This window comes from Drosophila nasuta, chromosome 3 (assembly GCF_023558535.2).
Source record: "Drosophila nasuta strain 15112-1781.00 chromosome 3, ASM2355853v1, whole genome shotgun sequence".
Classification (NCBI taxonomy): Eukaryota; Metazoa; Arthropoda; class Insecta; order Diptera; family Drosophilidae; genus Drosophila; species Drosophila nasuta.
Window position 1 is genome coordinate 14,507,072 of NC_083457.1, and position 16,296 is coordinate 14,523,367.

At 37.4% G+C, this 16,296-nt stretch overlaps 1 protein-coding gene across 3 annotated transcripts in view; it reads left to right on the forward strand.

Moving 5' to 3' along the window:
- Window positions 1–16,296, forward strand: part of LOC132788464 (serine/threonine-protein kinase pakD) — a 47,722-nt gene that overhangs the window by 6,567 nt on the left and 24,859 nt on the right. Inside the window, exon 1 of one of the 3 annotated variants that reach the window (XM_060795895.1) lies at window positions 14,328–14,763. The exons of the other annotated variants lie outside the window; for them this stretch is intronic. Within the exon in view, the coding sequence (XP_060651878.1) occupies window positions 14,761–14,763 (3 nt within the window). The 5' untranslated portion in view covers window positions 14,328–14,760. Of the gene's footprint in view, window positions 1–14,327; window positions 14,764–16,296 lie in introns of those variants that run through there. 3 annotated transcript variants of the gene reach the window in all.

The following is a 16,296-nucleotide window of genomic DNA, read 5'->3' on the forward strand; positions in this document are numbered from 1 at the left end:
ATTTATTAATTTAATTTAAGATAAGTAAATGCGAGCAGTAAATGTGTTTTGTATTTGTTTTTTTTCTTTTTGTGTTTTGTTTTAGTTTGCTCCGCCTTAAGCGACATGGCGAATACTTTTTCTTCTCTGCTTCTTCTTTATATTTGTTAAAATAACAACAACAACAACAACAAGAACAAGCTGAATACGAAGAACAGCAAAAACAATTGAAATCGTTTTTCTCGCTTGCTCGCATCGCGTTGCTTCTTTTGCCAGTTTCGTTCTGGGTGTGTTTGTGTGCGTGTGTGTTGTGTACAAGTATGTGTGTGTGCTCTTATAAACATGTTTTCGCATTAATAATACATTTTTATTCGCTAATTTAAGCGTTGTTTACTTTAGAAACCAGTTAGCACATACGTTATATACACACACACACACTCACACACATACACAATGCCTAGTCTTTGGCTCCACCCAAGTCTGTCTGATAATTTGTTTAATGTATTTGTTGTTGTTGCTGCCGCCTTTTTGTGTGTTATTTTTTCATATATTTGTTAAACAAAAACCATTTTGATTCGCGCTTTTTAGCTTGCGGCAATGCTCTAACACCCTCATGCCACCCCATGACACCGTCTCTCTCTCCGTCTCCGTCTCCGTCACCCCCTTTGAATTCTTGAGTTCCCCCCTTCGTGTTTGTTGCCTACAGCTTAATCAGTGTCGCTCGCTGGGCCATAAATTGGGCATGGCTGCGCAGGGTTGTCAACTGCGCCCATTCACGCGCCCATTACGCCCAGCTAAGAATCGACCTTTTCGGTCCATTGTTGCTTGTCAACACCATAAATAAATGTTGCCTCACACACCGCCTCCCCGTCCCCGCCCACATGTCGCACAAATCCAGCTAATGATACTACGCACATTTACATACAATTTGTAGCAAAATTTTGTGGAAATGCCAAAAGCAGAAGGTCCTTTTTTCCCCATTGCTCTCAACTTTGATCTGCCCAGTTAGTTTTAAAATCTCGATAAGCATTTGCATTGGACCATGAAATATACATATGTATGTATTATTTTTACCCTCTTTTAGTATTATCGATATTTTTGTGGAATTGTATTTGAAGTAAATTTCACGAAACAATCATATATCAAAATGGACTGGCAACTGGTAATTAAAGCTCTCTAGGGTCAATGGAAATTTATTTACGATTAGAATTAACATTTTTTTTAGAATTTGTTTTCTCCCTTTTTTTTTAGTATTTTTCGCAATTTTTGTTTGTTTTGTAAGTTGAGTTTTGATTTTTCACCCACCTCATAGATAAAAACTGTTTAATACAGAAATAATATTTTTGTTTTCCTATTTAGAGTATGATTCATTATTTTTTTTAGAACTTCCACTCATCGATAACATAAATGTTTTCAATTCAAATTAGGTTCATAGGGAATCTTAAACATTTACCACGTACAGAAAAACTAAACAAATCTAACGGGGTTTTTGCTTGTTTCCTATTTCTATGTTCCATTTTACAAAAAAATGTGCCAAAAAGGAAAATATAAAAATTCCGTTATTTAGTTTTTTGACCGTCCCACTGCTATTTCAAAGTTCACAGTTCCTATCTCTATGTTCCATTTTACAAAAATAATGTGCCAGGGATGAACTAACAAAAAAGGAATATGTAAGAAATCCGTTATTTAGTTGTCTTTCTGTCGCACTGCTATTTCAAAGTTCACAGCTGTATAGCTAGTTCGTAAAGTTTAAGTTCTTAACTTGCTTATAGACTTGAAACACTCTGTATATTTCATACATACATGGCATACATATTAAGTTTCAAAAATTTAAGCGCTGTTCAAAAATTTGAGCACGCTCGATTTTGGCTTTAAAACTATTTTTATATGCGAAACCATTTACCAATTTTGTAATTTAATTCTACATAAAATTTATTTGCATATAAAAAAAAGTACTGGACTTTGCTTTAAAATTTAGAGTTCACATGTAGTTTAAATGAATGGAAAATTCATAAATGCTTTAGCAACGAATTCATTGATATTTATGCGCCCTTTTCATTAACGATTGGTGAAGCAAGTTTTTTTTTTTGTTTGTAATAAACAAAAAATCTCCTAGATATTAATGTATCATATTCATTGATTGTCTTAAGCGTGAACCGTATTGTTTTTTTTTCTGTTTTTTGATTTCGTGTTTTTGGTTTTGAGTGCTGAAATTGAACACGCTGCCCCAGATGGGGCAAAGTGAGGCAAGGCAAAAAGTATTAATACGCGCATAAAAATGGAGCACATTGAAGAGCCATTGAAATGTGACAATTTGTTGCTGTTTCAAGTGCGCTTCAAGTCGTTGAACGGTCTTTTTTTATACTCTTTTTTTTTGAGCAATCGCAGCGGGTCTCAGCAGGCACATTATACCAATCAATCCGATCCGATCTGCAGGCAGTCAAATAGTCAGTCGAGCAATCAGGCAGCAGCTGCCCTTTCGTCAAATAAACAATTGCCATTAGCAAATGTGTAGCCAAGAGTGGAGTGAGAGAGAGAGAGTGAGGAGATGCGCTGTGAGCAGACGACACTTGAGCGCATGTAATCAAATCATAAATTTATAAATGAATATCTATGTATACTTGTGAACCATACACATCCAATGCTTACACATATATTTTTGTGTATGCTATTCTATTAATTTCCATTAGAGTTCGGTCGCAATGACGAGTTATCTAAACACAATGCGACGCCTCAATTTGGTTCAAGTATCTTTTGCGGTTGGTTGCATCAACTGTACTTTGCTGCCCCCCTCTCGCTTACCACCACTCTGTACGCTCTGAATTTGTTGAGCAGACAAAAAGTATCACACAGACACACACACACAGTTACAGTTACAAATAAATAGAATCAGTTCAACTCCTTTTCATAGCGATTTCATCAAACAAACTATATTATAAGGCCTTAGAGATGAGAGCGTGATGCAATTAATTATTTTCAATCGCGCAATTTAAAAATATAAATCCGCTTTAAACTGTGTTCAAAATTGCAAGTAACTGCAAGTAGTGCAATTATCGATAATTAGCAGCGTGGTTCAAATCGTAAGTTCAATCGTACTAATTGCGAACGATTCGATTGAACTAGAGTTCAGCTAAGTCGTGCTCTTGCTCGTTAACATCGTGTCACTGGCTCATCACTAGTCACAAGTTTTTGCATCCCTTTTGCGCTGCTTTTTGTGTTCGCTGTGTAAGTGAATGTGTTGGTATTGGTGAAAATGCCAACAACTGTCGTCATTGTTATTGTTGTTGCTCGTCTTGTATTGCTGTTGTTGTTGTTGTTATTGTTGTAATAATCCGAACTGAAAAAGTAGACGCATATTTTAAGAAATCATTTCTTGATTACGACGTTTGAAAACAATTTGTCTTTGCTCTCTCGCTTCACTTCTTCGATTCTCTTGCCGAACTTCAATGGCACTTAATATGTAAATGTACATAGCCATACATACATACATACACACATACAAATAAACAGGCTTATATTAGTAGCTTTGTGTAAGTATGTGTGTACATAGAGCCTCAAAGCTGCCTGACTTGTTGAGCAGTTATTTTATTCCATTATTCTTGCGCCCATTTTGATTTCAGTTTGTTGTTCTCATTCTCATTGTTGTTGCTGCTGTTTTTGGTGCTTTTCCATTGGCTTTTATAATATCAAGCTAAAATTACTGTCGTCACAAATGAATCTCGTTTAAGAGTGAGACCAATGAATGGTCTCACAGCAAACTTTAATGAAGCTGCCTTTCTCTGTCTCTCTCAATCACACATACTCTCGTGGGTTTGGTTAGTGCAAAAGCAATAGTAAAAGCTCTGCTGAATTTTTTTTTTGCTTTGTATCGCGTCTTAGGCAGTTTGAGGCTCAAATGTATGAATGAATGGCAAAGGCAAGGACACGCAGTCAAAACATCAACATCGACACCGACACATGCCACATGTGGCACACAACAGCAGTGGCAGTCGACCGACACCTGTTGAGGGGCACACACGCAACGCACATGCACAGACACGCACACATCGACACGCGTCGTCACTGCTGCTGCTGCTGCCGTCGCCTGCAAAAGGACAACAGCCGCAGTCGGCGTTGCGCGAGCAGCGACAGCGACCGAAACAGAGAATGCGAGAGAGGTAGGATAGAGAGAGAGTAAAGCAAGGCCAAACACAAAACACATGCTGCTGTCAAGGTGAGAAGGTGAGAAGAGAGCGACGCTGTTAGGCTGGCATTCGGCAGGCAGAGAAGCCTTGCTGTTGTTGGTTTTGTTGTTGTTCTGTTTCTGGTTGCTCTCTTGCTGTTCGCACACACACACACACACACTCACATACAGCACACATTTGGCAACATGTGCACAGCTCGAGGTCGACAACAGGACAACGATGCTGTCATAGGTCAGGACAATGAACAAGAACTGAAAGAGGACAGAAAGAGAGAGAGAAAGAGGAAGCTAAATGCCACTAAATATGCAACATAATGGAGTGGCAGGCAGTGAGGCAGGGTGAGGCTTAGGTGTTGTGGCTTGTCACAACAACATTGCCCTACTGCCGATGCGCATGATGATGACGATGACGATGATGATAAGAGCAACAGCAAAACAGCAACACAGCAATACACCATCGACAGCAATAACAACAACAAACACAACACAATGTTGGCCTCAACAGTTGGCAACGCCGTCTGTGGCTGCACTGGTGACACATGTTGAACGAGGAACAAACAAGCAAGCGAAACGCGTTGCATAAACGAAGTGTATGCAAAGGAAGTTATAAAGCAGCTAGTTTACAGCCTACTTACATTGAAGGGTAGAGGAAGCTTGAAGCACTTTGACTTTTAGATGGGCTAAGGAAATAAAAATACTTGAGATAGATTTAACTATCTTGTCAATTTTTAACTATAAGAAAAAGAGAACAAAGAAAGATATCTGACTTTCATTTAAAATAAGTTAGTTTTCATATATTGCAAATTTAATTTTGTCAAAGCTTTAGAAGTTGTAATTTAGAATTCAAAATTTAAATCTAAATTATAACTACCAAAATAGAGAATGAATGACAAACATTTTTAAGATTTTTGACTTTCATGTAAAATATGTTTTTATTTTACCACATGCATTCAAAATTTAGTCAGATAATAATTTTAATACTTTAGAACTTTTGAATGGAATCGTTTGATTTATAGCGATTCATGATATTCTATATATTAATAAAACACTTTTCAATCAATTTACCTTTTAAATTTTCAATAATGTTTAGAAATTAAATTAATTCGTGGATTCCTTCTCAAATTTTGAAAAATAGAGATCCTATAACATTCACATACATTTGGTAAACTTCTCAAATTTTAGTTTTATGCAACATAGATGAATTTTTAAAAAATGAAAGGGTCTTTTTAGATCCCGATTTTATCAATGATTCAATCCCTTAACTAGCAATTGTTCTGGCTTATCGTAAAAGTCTTGAAAATACTTTGAAACAGTCACCGTTGAGATTTCGTGGGACTTCCGCCTGAGGTAATTTTTCATGGAGACACTGACAGACTGACAAACATATCAAATGACATTTGTAATCAAAATGCCGATAGCTAAATTGAAGGAACACTAGCAAATCATTGAAAAATCTTGAGAGCATCGCAACACGCAAAATAATTTTCACTAAAACCAAATCGTTGACTACCTGAAGAAGTTTCAGCTGGTAACGTCGTAGATATTTTTTGCGTCTTGTGCAAACAATGCCTAGGAGGAACACGTTATCCCTTTTTTATATTTAATGGTTTTCTTCATTTCAAAAAAGGGCGCATATAATAACAGCGGCTAATGCGAATGTCGAATAGAATAGAAGTAAAACGAAGGATGAGGAGGAGGAGGAGAAGAGAATTCCGAAATTGGTTTTCATTGCTTGCTAGCAATCCTAGGATTCATCCTAGGCTAAACACGCAGCCTAAACAAATGGCACACACAATTTGAAAAAGAAAAACTAAATTCCTTTTGTATCTGTAAAATGTAACTACAACTGCAGCTGCATGCATATGTATGTGTGTTTTATCTATGTTTAGAAGCTGCTTCTTGGTTTTCCTTTTTGGGCAAATGCACACAACACACACACAGCTGTGCACCGTTGAATGAAAAATGCAAAACTCTGCGAACTCATCTTTTGTCTGGCTGTCTAGTTGTCATCGTCGTCCTTTGCGGATTACTTTAGTTTCAGCTACACATTTCTGTCACGCCAACAGATCGAATTTCACCAGAGGATTGGCAAAAAAAAATATAAACTCAACATAATAAAACGAAACAGGTGCTGAACTTGAGAGATTGTACGATTCCAGGGTTTTGGTGAGCCACCCTCGATGTCTGACTATTCAAAAGTTGGACAACTAATAAAGCAACCCCCTGGGAAGTGTTTAACTTTCAAGTGCGGCGTTCTAAGAGGGCTGTTATAAGAGTTAGTCCTCATTAGATCAATAATAATTAGTTCAAATTTATATTTACTTTTGGAAAAAAAAGACATTTATAAATTATATTGAAAATATTTAAAATATGTTAAAGAAATGCATATAAAAAATATTTTTTTTTTAAATTTAATTTTGTTGAATTTTTAATTTTAATTTTAAATATATTTGGTATTATGCAAACCAATCTTTTGTATTGATCAAATACTATATCAATTATAAGTTCGAATTTATTTTTCCAGGAAAATACAATTTATAAAGTATATACAAAATAAGTTGAATATAAATATCTTAAAAAAATAAATATAAATATTCTCTTTTATATAATATAAATATTCAACTCTTCCATAAGAATTGAACATTTTTATAATTATGAGTAAAATACTATACTTTTAAATATAGTAGTAATAATGATAAAAAAAAATTGTGTTCAAGTTTTATGACAATTAAACCTAGATTTGAAATGTTTTTTTTTTTCATACTCGATCTCCCCGATAGATATGATAAATCCAAGCAACTGATATGATGTTATATATAATAGCAGTGCTTATTGGAAAACTGTTCTGTTAATTTAATAAGAATTATACAATTTATTTATTTTTTTAACAGACAGATTGTAAATAAAGGAAGAGAGTTTTTGAATAATACTACTCTTTGAGCAACCCTTGCGATCTGAAGCAAATTAAAATGTCTCTTGAACTAAAACGGAATTCACTTTTTGACTGCACAAAAGTTTTGCATTGTGTTCAACGAGTTGCAAGGGAAGAAAAGGGTAGACTGAAGGAGTACTCTACTCACTACTCTCTATTCTTTACTGTTGTACTACGAATGTATTGGCAGCGCCTAGGTTCAAGTTATGAAAGGCGTCATAGAATATGTCAAGTCAAATATGTGCGCTATCCGTATCTAGATTAACGGCAACTGTGCGAGTACTGTACAATATTTGAAATTCAAATCGCAAACTGTTGAAAGCAGAGCAACGTATTTAAATATCCCCCTTTTGTGCCTTTGACGACGACGACGACGACGATTGAGCGATTGAGCGATTTCAAAATCGCACAGCCGCTCTAAAGTTAGGCAAAAGTATTTACATTTTAGAAAAACGCTCGAAAGATACTTTTAGTGGCAGAGATACGGGAAGAGGACGCAGGCAGTGGTGGCACGGTGGCAGGGTGGAGTCGAGGCTGGTCTTTAGATGTTTACCCTGAGATATGGAATACGTAACGTCAACTGCGACGCGACGCGACTCGAAGCGAAGCGAAGCCGACCCGCTAAAGGGGGAACTTTTGCTGCTGGCATTGCTGCTGAGGGATAGCCAAAGCAATAATCATAATATACAGATACAGATACATTTACAGATACAGATACATTTGAATTGTGTGTTTGTGTGTGTGTGTGCAGCTCTCTCGCTTCTGCCTTTAACAATGAGGCGGCAGCAGCGGCAAAAATAATATTAATGAGCAAGTTTTTGATTACGCAGCCATTAGCCGAACTCTCAGTTTGAATTTGAATTCAAAAATTTCGGTGAAAACGTCTGCACAAAAGGGGCAGGGGCAGGGGGCCAAGGGCCAGAGCCCTTTTGTCTGTGTGTCGCGTATTGTTTTATAGATGCGATTCGCTTTTATTGTCTACATTTTGATTCTTTTGCGCATTTTGTGGCAATATGGCAATGGAAACTTCGTGCAGCGTTCGCACACGCTTTTCACTCCATTTTCCATTTTTCATTTTTCATTTCCCGTTTTCCTCCTCAACTTGCTCGCTGCTATAGTTGGACTTATCAATACGTTAAGTCATATTTAGATGCTGTCCTAAAGCGCACCCTCGACCTGTTTTGCTGTGGGCTCGGGGGTTGGTCCAGGCTTCAGTTTTCCATCATAATCATAAGAACGTCGCATTACAGTCCTGGACAAAAAGGAAGTGCAAATCACTTTTACAGAAAAATGGGCGTTATATACATGCCAAAAGGAAATCATCATATTGCCAGATTATGTCGTTACGCACGAATTCGTTTCTTATGTACTTCGGAAGGATAGAATTACCAAGAATTAAAAAAAAAACCGAGAAGATATTTTCCATTTTCAAATTGAATTAAATGTGGGAGCTACAAATATTTTGTAAATTAGAATTAGAATTAGAATTTTTTATATGAATAATAAGCTTTACTTTTATCTAATTAGAATCAGAATAATAATTTTAGTATATACTATATATAGTATATTGTTATAGTATATTTAATATACAGTATATTATAGTATATACACAGCACATATAGTATATTATTATAGTATATTTAGTACATGTACAATATATATTTTGTTTTGTATATAGTTATATTGCATTATTTCTTATTAACAAACAAATAATGAAAACACTTTGAACATTATTTCTTCACAGATGTTTCAGCTAACACGCTGATTAGTCAGCTCAATTCAATTTAGACGAATTTGTCGTTTATCTTGACTGAACTAAATTCTTAGGAATCGGCGAGTACTTAGATGATCTCAATTGCTGTTGACATGTGTCGATGATGTCATAGTCTCTACTTCTACTTCCCTCTCATTTAAATATATTTTATTTCAGTTTCTGCTCGATCCACAGCAATATCTTTTATTTTGTTTTACTTTTTTTTCACACACACTCTTGTTTTTTTTGTGAATTCTAAACTGTACCTATTTTGTGGCAGTAAATCCATCTACCCTGCGGAATCGCTACGCTATTTGTATGTGACTTTCGAATGTTGTCCTATTCTTTGCTATGATAATTAATTTTCCAGCTTCGATATCAGTTTTATCTGTAAAAATTCTATACATGTTCGTAAGCTGCACCCCTAAAAAAAGAGCAATAAGCGAACAATGAAAGATTTTTAAATGGAATTTCGTATTTAATCCTCACTATGTCGTACCTTTCACACACACACACGCACTCGCACACTCATACAAATGTAGTGTATAGTGTATAGTCAAAGATATGTATGCTCTTAACTAACCCGGCCTAAGACTGTAAGAACTGCTGTTGTTGTAATTCATCACCTACAAATCAATCATTTTGACGAACCTAGTCGTTGGGCACTAAAAAGATTGGAGATGAAAAGAATAGAGAGAAAAGAAGGACAGAGCAGAGCAGAGAGAAGCATGCGTATAAAATGTAAAAAAGCAATGCACACACAATAGATCAACGCTATCAAAGAACAGGGTCCGGCTCTGGCTTCGGCTCTTAGCCGCAATGCTGACCTTTTAACATAAGACCAACACCGAGATGGAAGCCTGTCTGAACTAATTGTCCGCCTGTCTTGCGAGTTTCGTCTCGTTTCTCGTCAGTCTTTGCGCATGCGCATGAAAAATGTTTTCATTTCATAGATAGATAGACCTATACCTATAGATTGATATTTGTATACCTCGATCTCTCTCTGCGTATGCGTGTGTGTGTGTGTCTTGCATTGGCACTTAATTTGTTGTTCTTGTCTGCGGCGTTGGTGTGAGATTACGCATTTTCCATATGGTCGGACACAGCACTAAGTTGATCTATACCCTGTACAAAATGCACATCGGCTATGATGAAAATTTCGAAAATTTTGCAATTCGCTAATGTTCTTGAGAACAAGAAAGGCTATATTTAACACTTAATCTACATTTTTGATAATTTTAAATTCATATTCGAATATTATAAATCTTAACTTTATCATTTTAAATAAACAACTTAATTTAATTATAAAAAAAAAAATACTGAAATCATTTTTGATGATTATTGTTTTTAATTTCATTTTATTTCTTACCTCATTACAAATTCTTTTTCATCGATAATAAATAAAAACAAATTTTCAATATTTTTCTATAAAATTAAATTAATTTTAAAATTATTTTATTATTAAATTTTTACCTCATTATTATATTTTTCCAACAATATCCAATAAAACATAACTTAACTCTCCTATTTGATCGATGATACATCATTTTATGACTTTCAATTTGATATATTATAATAGTAAACTTTACCGAAAGCTTACTATTCCTGTAAATTTTAATGTTATAAAATTTGCTTATTGTCTAAATGACAGAAAATAAAAAAATTCATATAAATTAAATTAGTGACGACTCCTTTATTATTTTTTTAATAGCTTATTTACTTTCTTAAATAACTGAATCTTGTAGTACAGGGTGCTCCTTAGTCTATCATACTTTTGTTGTATTTCCTAACATATCTCGTACTCTCTCCTTCGCACTGGTTTTTACGAACTCGCCAGTAGATCCTTTAGAATTCGAGAGCTGCCTTGTCTTGTCGTGTCTTGGTTTAGTTTACAATGCACTTTTGATTAGGCAGCGAAATGTCGATGTCGATGGAGGTGGCCTCGGTCCGAACTACGCCTTGGACTTGGAGTTGGTCGTGGGTACGTGATTGGTATTATTCATCACTTGTCCTGTGGCTATCTGCACAGTGCTTATCAGAATTTGTTTAGGCTCTTTTTTACACGTTCACGTTTTCGTTTCCCGCCGATGTTTAATTTAAATTTTAAGTATGTCTTTCAGGTAGTTCAGGGATCGATAGAGGTTGCTAGGAGGTTGTTATCTAAAACAGGTAGAATCTATTTTAATGGGAATTCATTTATTTAGTTGTTTTGACTGCTGCTGCAGCAGCGGCAGAAGCAACGATGGATGGCAGGAAGTGGAAGCAATACGTGTTCAGTCTGCCAACAATTATGAGCATTTTATAATTGAATTTATGACCATTTTGCTAGGACTCCATAGAAATTATGAATGCAGAAAATATTTTGCAGGACTTCCAGGACAGCAATGGAAATGGAAACGGCAACAGCAGTCAGCAAACAGCAAACGATTTTTAGGGCCAACACCCAAAAAACTTTGGATTCCTTACAATGCAGTCGATAAGTATGGCATAAGTACAATTCATTCGGCAAACATACTTACAAGCCATGCCTGCACAGAGAGTGAGAGAGAGGGGGATGGCAAAAATACGAGTGCCACTCAAGACTGTCCCCCCCTTCCTCACTTTCCAGTCAGTTTGTAATTTCCATTCCCTCCCATTTGAACTCCATTCTAGCAAGACAAACTCGAGAGTTGGTGGACCCAGTTCCCCTCTTGTCTCCTCTCCTCCTCCCACACACACACACACACCATCATACAACAATTGTCGGTCCCAGCTTTCGGGTCGGACTTGGGCTGGGGCTGAGCGCACAGCTGTTCAAGAGAAAATAGTCATTGTAATAAGAAAATTTTGATTTCATTTTTAGTATTTGTATAAAATTTAATAACGCCGCACAAGATGGCTGACTGACTGCCTTCTTCTTGTTGCCTCTGCTCACGTTGTTGTTGTTGCTGCTGCTGACAAAGTTGAGCAGCAGCAGCAGCGATGCCAGCGCAGACTGCGCTGTCACAATTGCCGTTGGCGTTGACGTTGACGTCGCTGCCATTGGCAAAGCGCTTTGCCGCGAGGGGTGCAAGCAGTGGGCAACTAAAACGCTTAAAACACACAATCTCGTTTGGGTTCGGTCGGGATTTCGGGGTTACGCTTAAACTCTAAGTACATTTTAACTTAACTGCCTTTTTTTGTTTTCAATGTGTGTGTGTGTGTGTGCTAGTTGCGACGACGACGTCGACCGAAGGCAGCGACAGCGACTGCGGCAGCATGGAGAATTGTATAAGGCAAGAAGGCAAGCCAAAAGGATGATGATGATGAGGACGATGATTGAGGGCCGAGTATAAGCTTGAGAATGAGTTTGAGTTTGAGTATGAAAAGGGAATGGGGCGGCAGGGGGATAAGCGCACTTTCTGGTGGAAAGGGTGGCAACGACAGCGACTCCTGCTCTTGCCTCCTGCTCTTCCTGCTGCTTCTGTTGGTGGTAGTTTGAGATTTCTAACTGTGTGCGCAGCACAATTATAAATTTTTGGAATTGTTGTAATTTAGTTTTGTTTGTTTGCCTGTTTGTTATGCTAGTATGTAGTAGTAGTACTTCTGTCTGTATGTGTATGCGTGTGTGTGTGTGTGTGTGTGTGTAAGCTATATACAAGTGAAGAGCGCCGTCTGGTGGCTGTTGGGCGAAAAACTTGCCCTGGCTGCGGCTGCTGATTATTACGATAAAGCATAATGATTACATTTTTAGTAGCTCTCGTTATGCGTAGTGGCAGCGCGCAATCGAGAGCGAGACGGGTAGCTAGTGCAATCGAAATGTGTTGGAGTGAGAGAGCATGAGTTGTAATTGTTGTTCAGCTCAAAGCAGCAGTTGAACTTTGTCGTTGTTGTTCTCGTTGTTGTTGTTGTTGCTTTGAGCTAAGGAGGGTTGCTGTTTTGGTGATAGACTAAGAGGGTCGGGGAGAGGAGTGGTGTTAGGGAGCTAACGGCATTGGCTTGCACTTGATTAATTGCGATTTATGCGCTGCGCTGCGGCTTAAATGCGATATATGCTAGACTCTTGTGTAATTATGGATTGTAGAGCTGAAGCTATATAACGGTTCCTGAGTTTATGAGGGTTACTCAACATGCATTTGCCAATTGAAATGTGAGTTAAAAAAGGACATTTTGTAGCAGCGAATTATGCTTTAAAGGATACGTCAGCATCTGTATAATGAAACTAAGTGCTAACGCTATTCAAGGGGTGTTGATAAAGCCCGCACTTAAAACGCTTAAACTTATGCTACGCACACACACACAAACACACATGCATCATCTACTTAGGGGCAGCTGTGATTTTGAAAATCTATTCCCACAAGTAAATAATGTAAAACGAGATCAGCACGAAAATTCTTGGCGTTTCAAGAGCAACAAACAGAGACAAACGTCATAGCCGCGCCATAAATGCAGAAATTGTTTGCATATTTCTCTTCTGTAGTATGTGGGGGCGACAGCTTTTGCTGTCGGTGCAATGCTTACGTTGTTGCTGTTACTCGTACATTCACACGTGGATACATACGCACATACACATGTACAATTTTTGCCTTTTTGTTTTGCTTGGCTCATTTGGCAAGCAATACAAGCACGCTCTCTCATATATACTCACAGACGCCTGTGAGAGCGCAACAATCCAAACACACACACACGCAGATAAGCGGCCAAGTGCGAGAGCGAAAGAGAGCTAAAGAGCCAATTGTTGGCAACGACCCAAGCGACGGGAGTGCAAAAAGTACGTGGAAAATGTCCAAGCCAAACAATTGCCGCTATTGTCATTACTTTTGGCCCACATTCAAAACGGCCAAGAGCGAGTTCAGAGCGTGCAAAGAGCACCTTCGCATTTGCGAAAAAATGTTCTCTTCGCGGTTGCTCTGAGTTCCCTTCAGAGATGAGCATTAACCACGCACGACGCACCTTTCGATATTTCTGATGTGGAACACACATATAACATGACATGTTTCAAAACACTAAATCTAGATTGTACATCAGATTAACGACAATAAAAAGCGCAACGATCATCTCTCATTACAAAAATAGTTATTTTGCCTGTACAAAAAGTTTGCCAACAAATGCATAGGGTAAAAATCACGAGACACGCTCTCAGCACTATTTCCATGCTCCGTTTCCTTTGCTGCTGCCGCTGCTATTGCTGCTGCTACGTATGCTTGTTGTTGTTCCAGAGAACGAGAACTTCGGGTATAGCACGTCGTGTCGTCGTCGGCGTCGGCTTTGTTCGTGCTCTTTGCTTCGGTTGCGGCGTCGTCGTCGTCGTTGTTGTCGTTCGCCGTCTTCGGCAAACGCTTGTGTGAATGTATTTGTGTGCGTTTGTAATTGATTTTATTAGTTTTTGGTTTTTGTTGTGTGTTTGCTGCTGTCGACGCTGGCGTTGACGTTGCTGCTGCCGTCGCTGTCGCAGTCGCAGCTGGCAGCGTTGATGAATTTTAAAAAATTTTGAATTGCCCGCCCTTTAGTCATTGACTAAACGTGCAGCAGTGCGAACACGAACGCGCGCAGCGTCATTCCGGCTTCGGCTTTACACTTCTGCTCAACTACTCTAATAAAAAAATTATTATAAGTTCAGATAATAATAAAAATACACTTTCCTATTACGCTCTCGATATATATCGTCAAATGTAATTAGTACACAACACTCTTGATATCACACTTATTATTATTCGGCACGCGCGAAAACGGACAGACAATTTGAAACAGTGCTTAAAATACACAAAAAATAATAAAATAAACGAGAAATCAAATTGAATTTGCAAACTTGCAATCACAGTTACAACGTGCAAACATTTGAAATATGTGCTAAAAAGTGAAGAAGTTATACAAAAATAAAAAGAGTCTATAAACAATTTGCAAATTCAAATATACTTGCTGGGATTACAACCGTGGATTAAACAAGCTGCCAAAATGGTAAATACCAAAAAACAAACTAGAATTATCCAATAGGGAATTACACACTCAAGTACTTTACTTACTTATATCATCTACATATTGTGTGACGACCGACGTCTGTCTAACATGGCTAAGAGGGGCTAACTAGAATTTGTGATTCAGCGTCGCTAATTTCTATTTTATTGACAAAAATGTTTTCGAGCACACGCGGGGCGCTCCTTAGTCTTAGTCATTAAACCAAAGTGTTAACTGAACAAGCCAAACTATATATGTATTACTTTCTGTCTCTGTGTCTGTGTATGTGTGAGTGAGTGTGGTGTTTATAGTGGTGCTATATTATAAACAATTTTATGGCGCAGTCGCACGCATTCAACGCCATGGCGTACATATAAATCGTTTTAATCTCTTGCATATTAATTTTTATTATTGGCATCTTATAATTTCCGGCGATTTTGATTAAGCCACTGCCATAGATGGAGCTGTGATTTAACTTATTTCGCATACTACTTACTATTATCATCATCATCAAACATGTACAGATTCTCAATATATATAAATTAAGTGCAAGTGACGTCCAAAGAACTTCCGCTCACAGTGTCACAAAATCAATTTGACATTTCAATCTACATGGATACATATGTATATACATATATCCATCGATATATTGATGGCATAGATTTTACAGCTGCTTTAGCATTTAGTTTATGCATATCTTTTAAATGCACATAACATCTAAAGAAGAATTTTTCTTCGATTCTTTATAAATCTCTCTGCGCCAATTGCATATCTTTCAATAGATATGTGTGTATGTGTGTGTGTGTGTGTTGGACAAATATTCGCAATTTTAGCTCAATAGAAATATTAGATAGAAATATATTTGGCACATTGGGAACACACGAAGAGGCAGCCAAAATAAAAACTCATTTGAAATTATTATGATTATGATGTTGTTATAATTAGAGAACAACGCAAAGAGCCAAAAGAGCCAAAGAAACAACTGAAAAACGATTCATAATTATTCAAAAATTGACTTTAAACAGCCGCCACAGCGGCGCAGCGCAATGTGAATATGAATATGAATATAAATGGGAATGCGAATGGGAATGGGATTGGGGGATAGAATCGGAATCGGAATCAGAATCGTTATAGAAATCACAGCCAGTTGCTGTGGTTGTGGTCCCCATGGCAGATCTCTCACAAATATCTTTAGCCATAAAGATTTTAGTTATGGTTTAGGCAACATCATCTGCTTGCCATCTATAAATAGTCCCTCTGTAAGTGTGTCTATAAGTGTGTGTGTATGAGTGTGTGTTGTACCCTCCCTACAACAACACACTAACAACTATAGCACCGAATTACACTTAAAGTGCTTAATCACAGGCAGCCAAAAAAGACGCAACAGCGCAACGTTTTACACAAATCATAATTCTCTGTACGGATTGCGAGTACTCGCCGTTTTGAATATATTTGAATATCACTCATACATGCCCAATTCATAATTCCTCCCTCCCCCCTTCTTCATTCTCCTCATCCTCCTCCTCCATTCCCGGT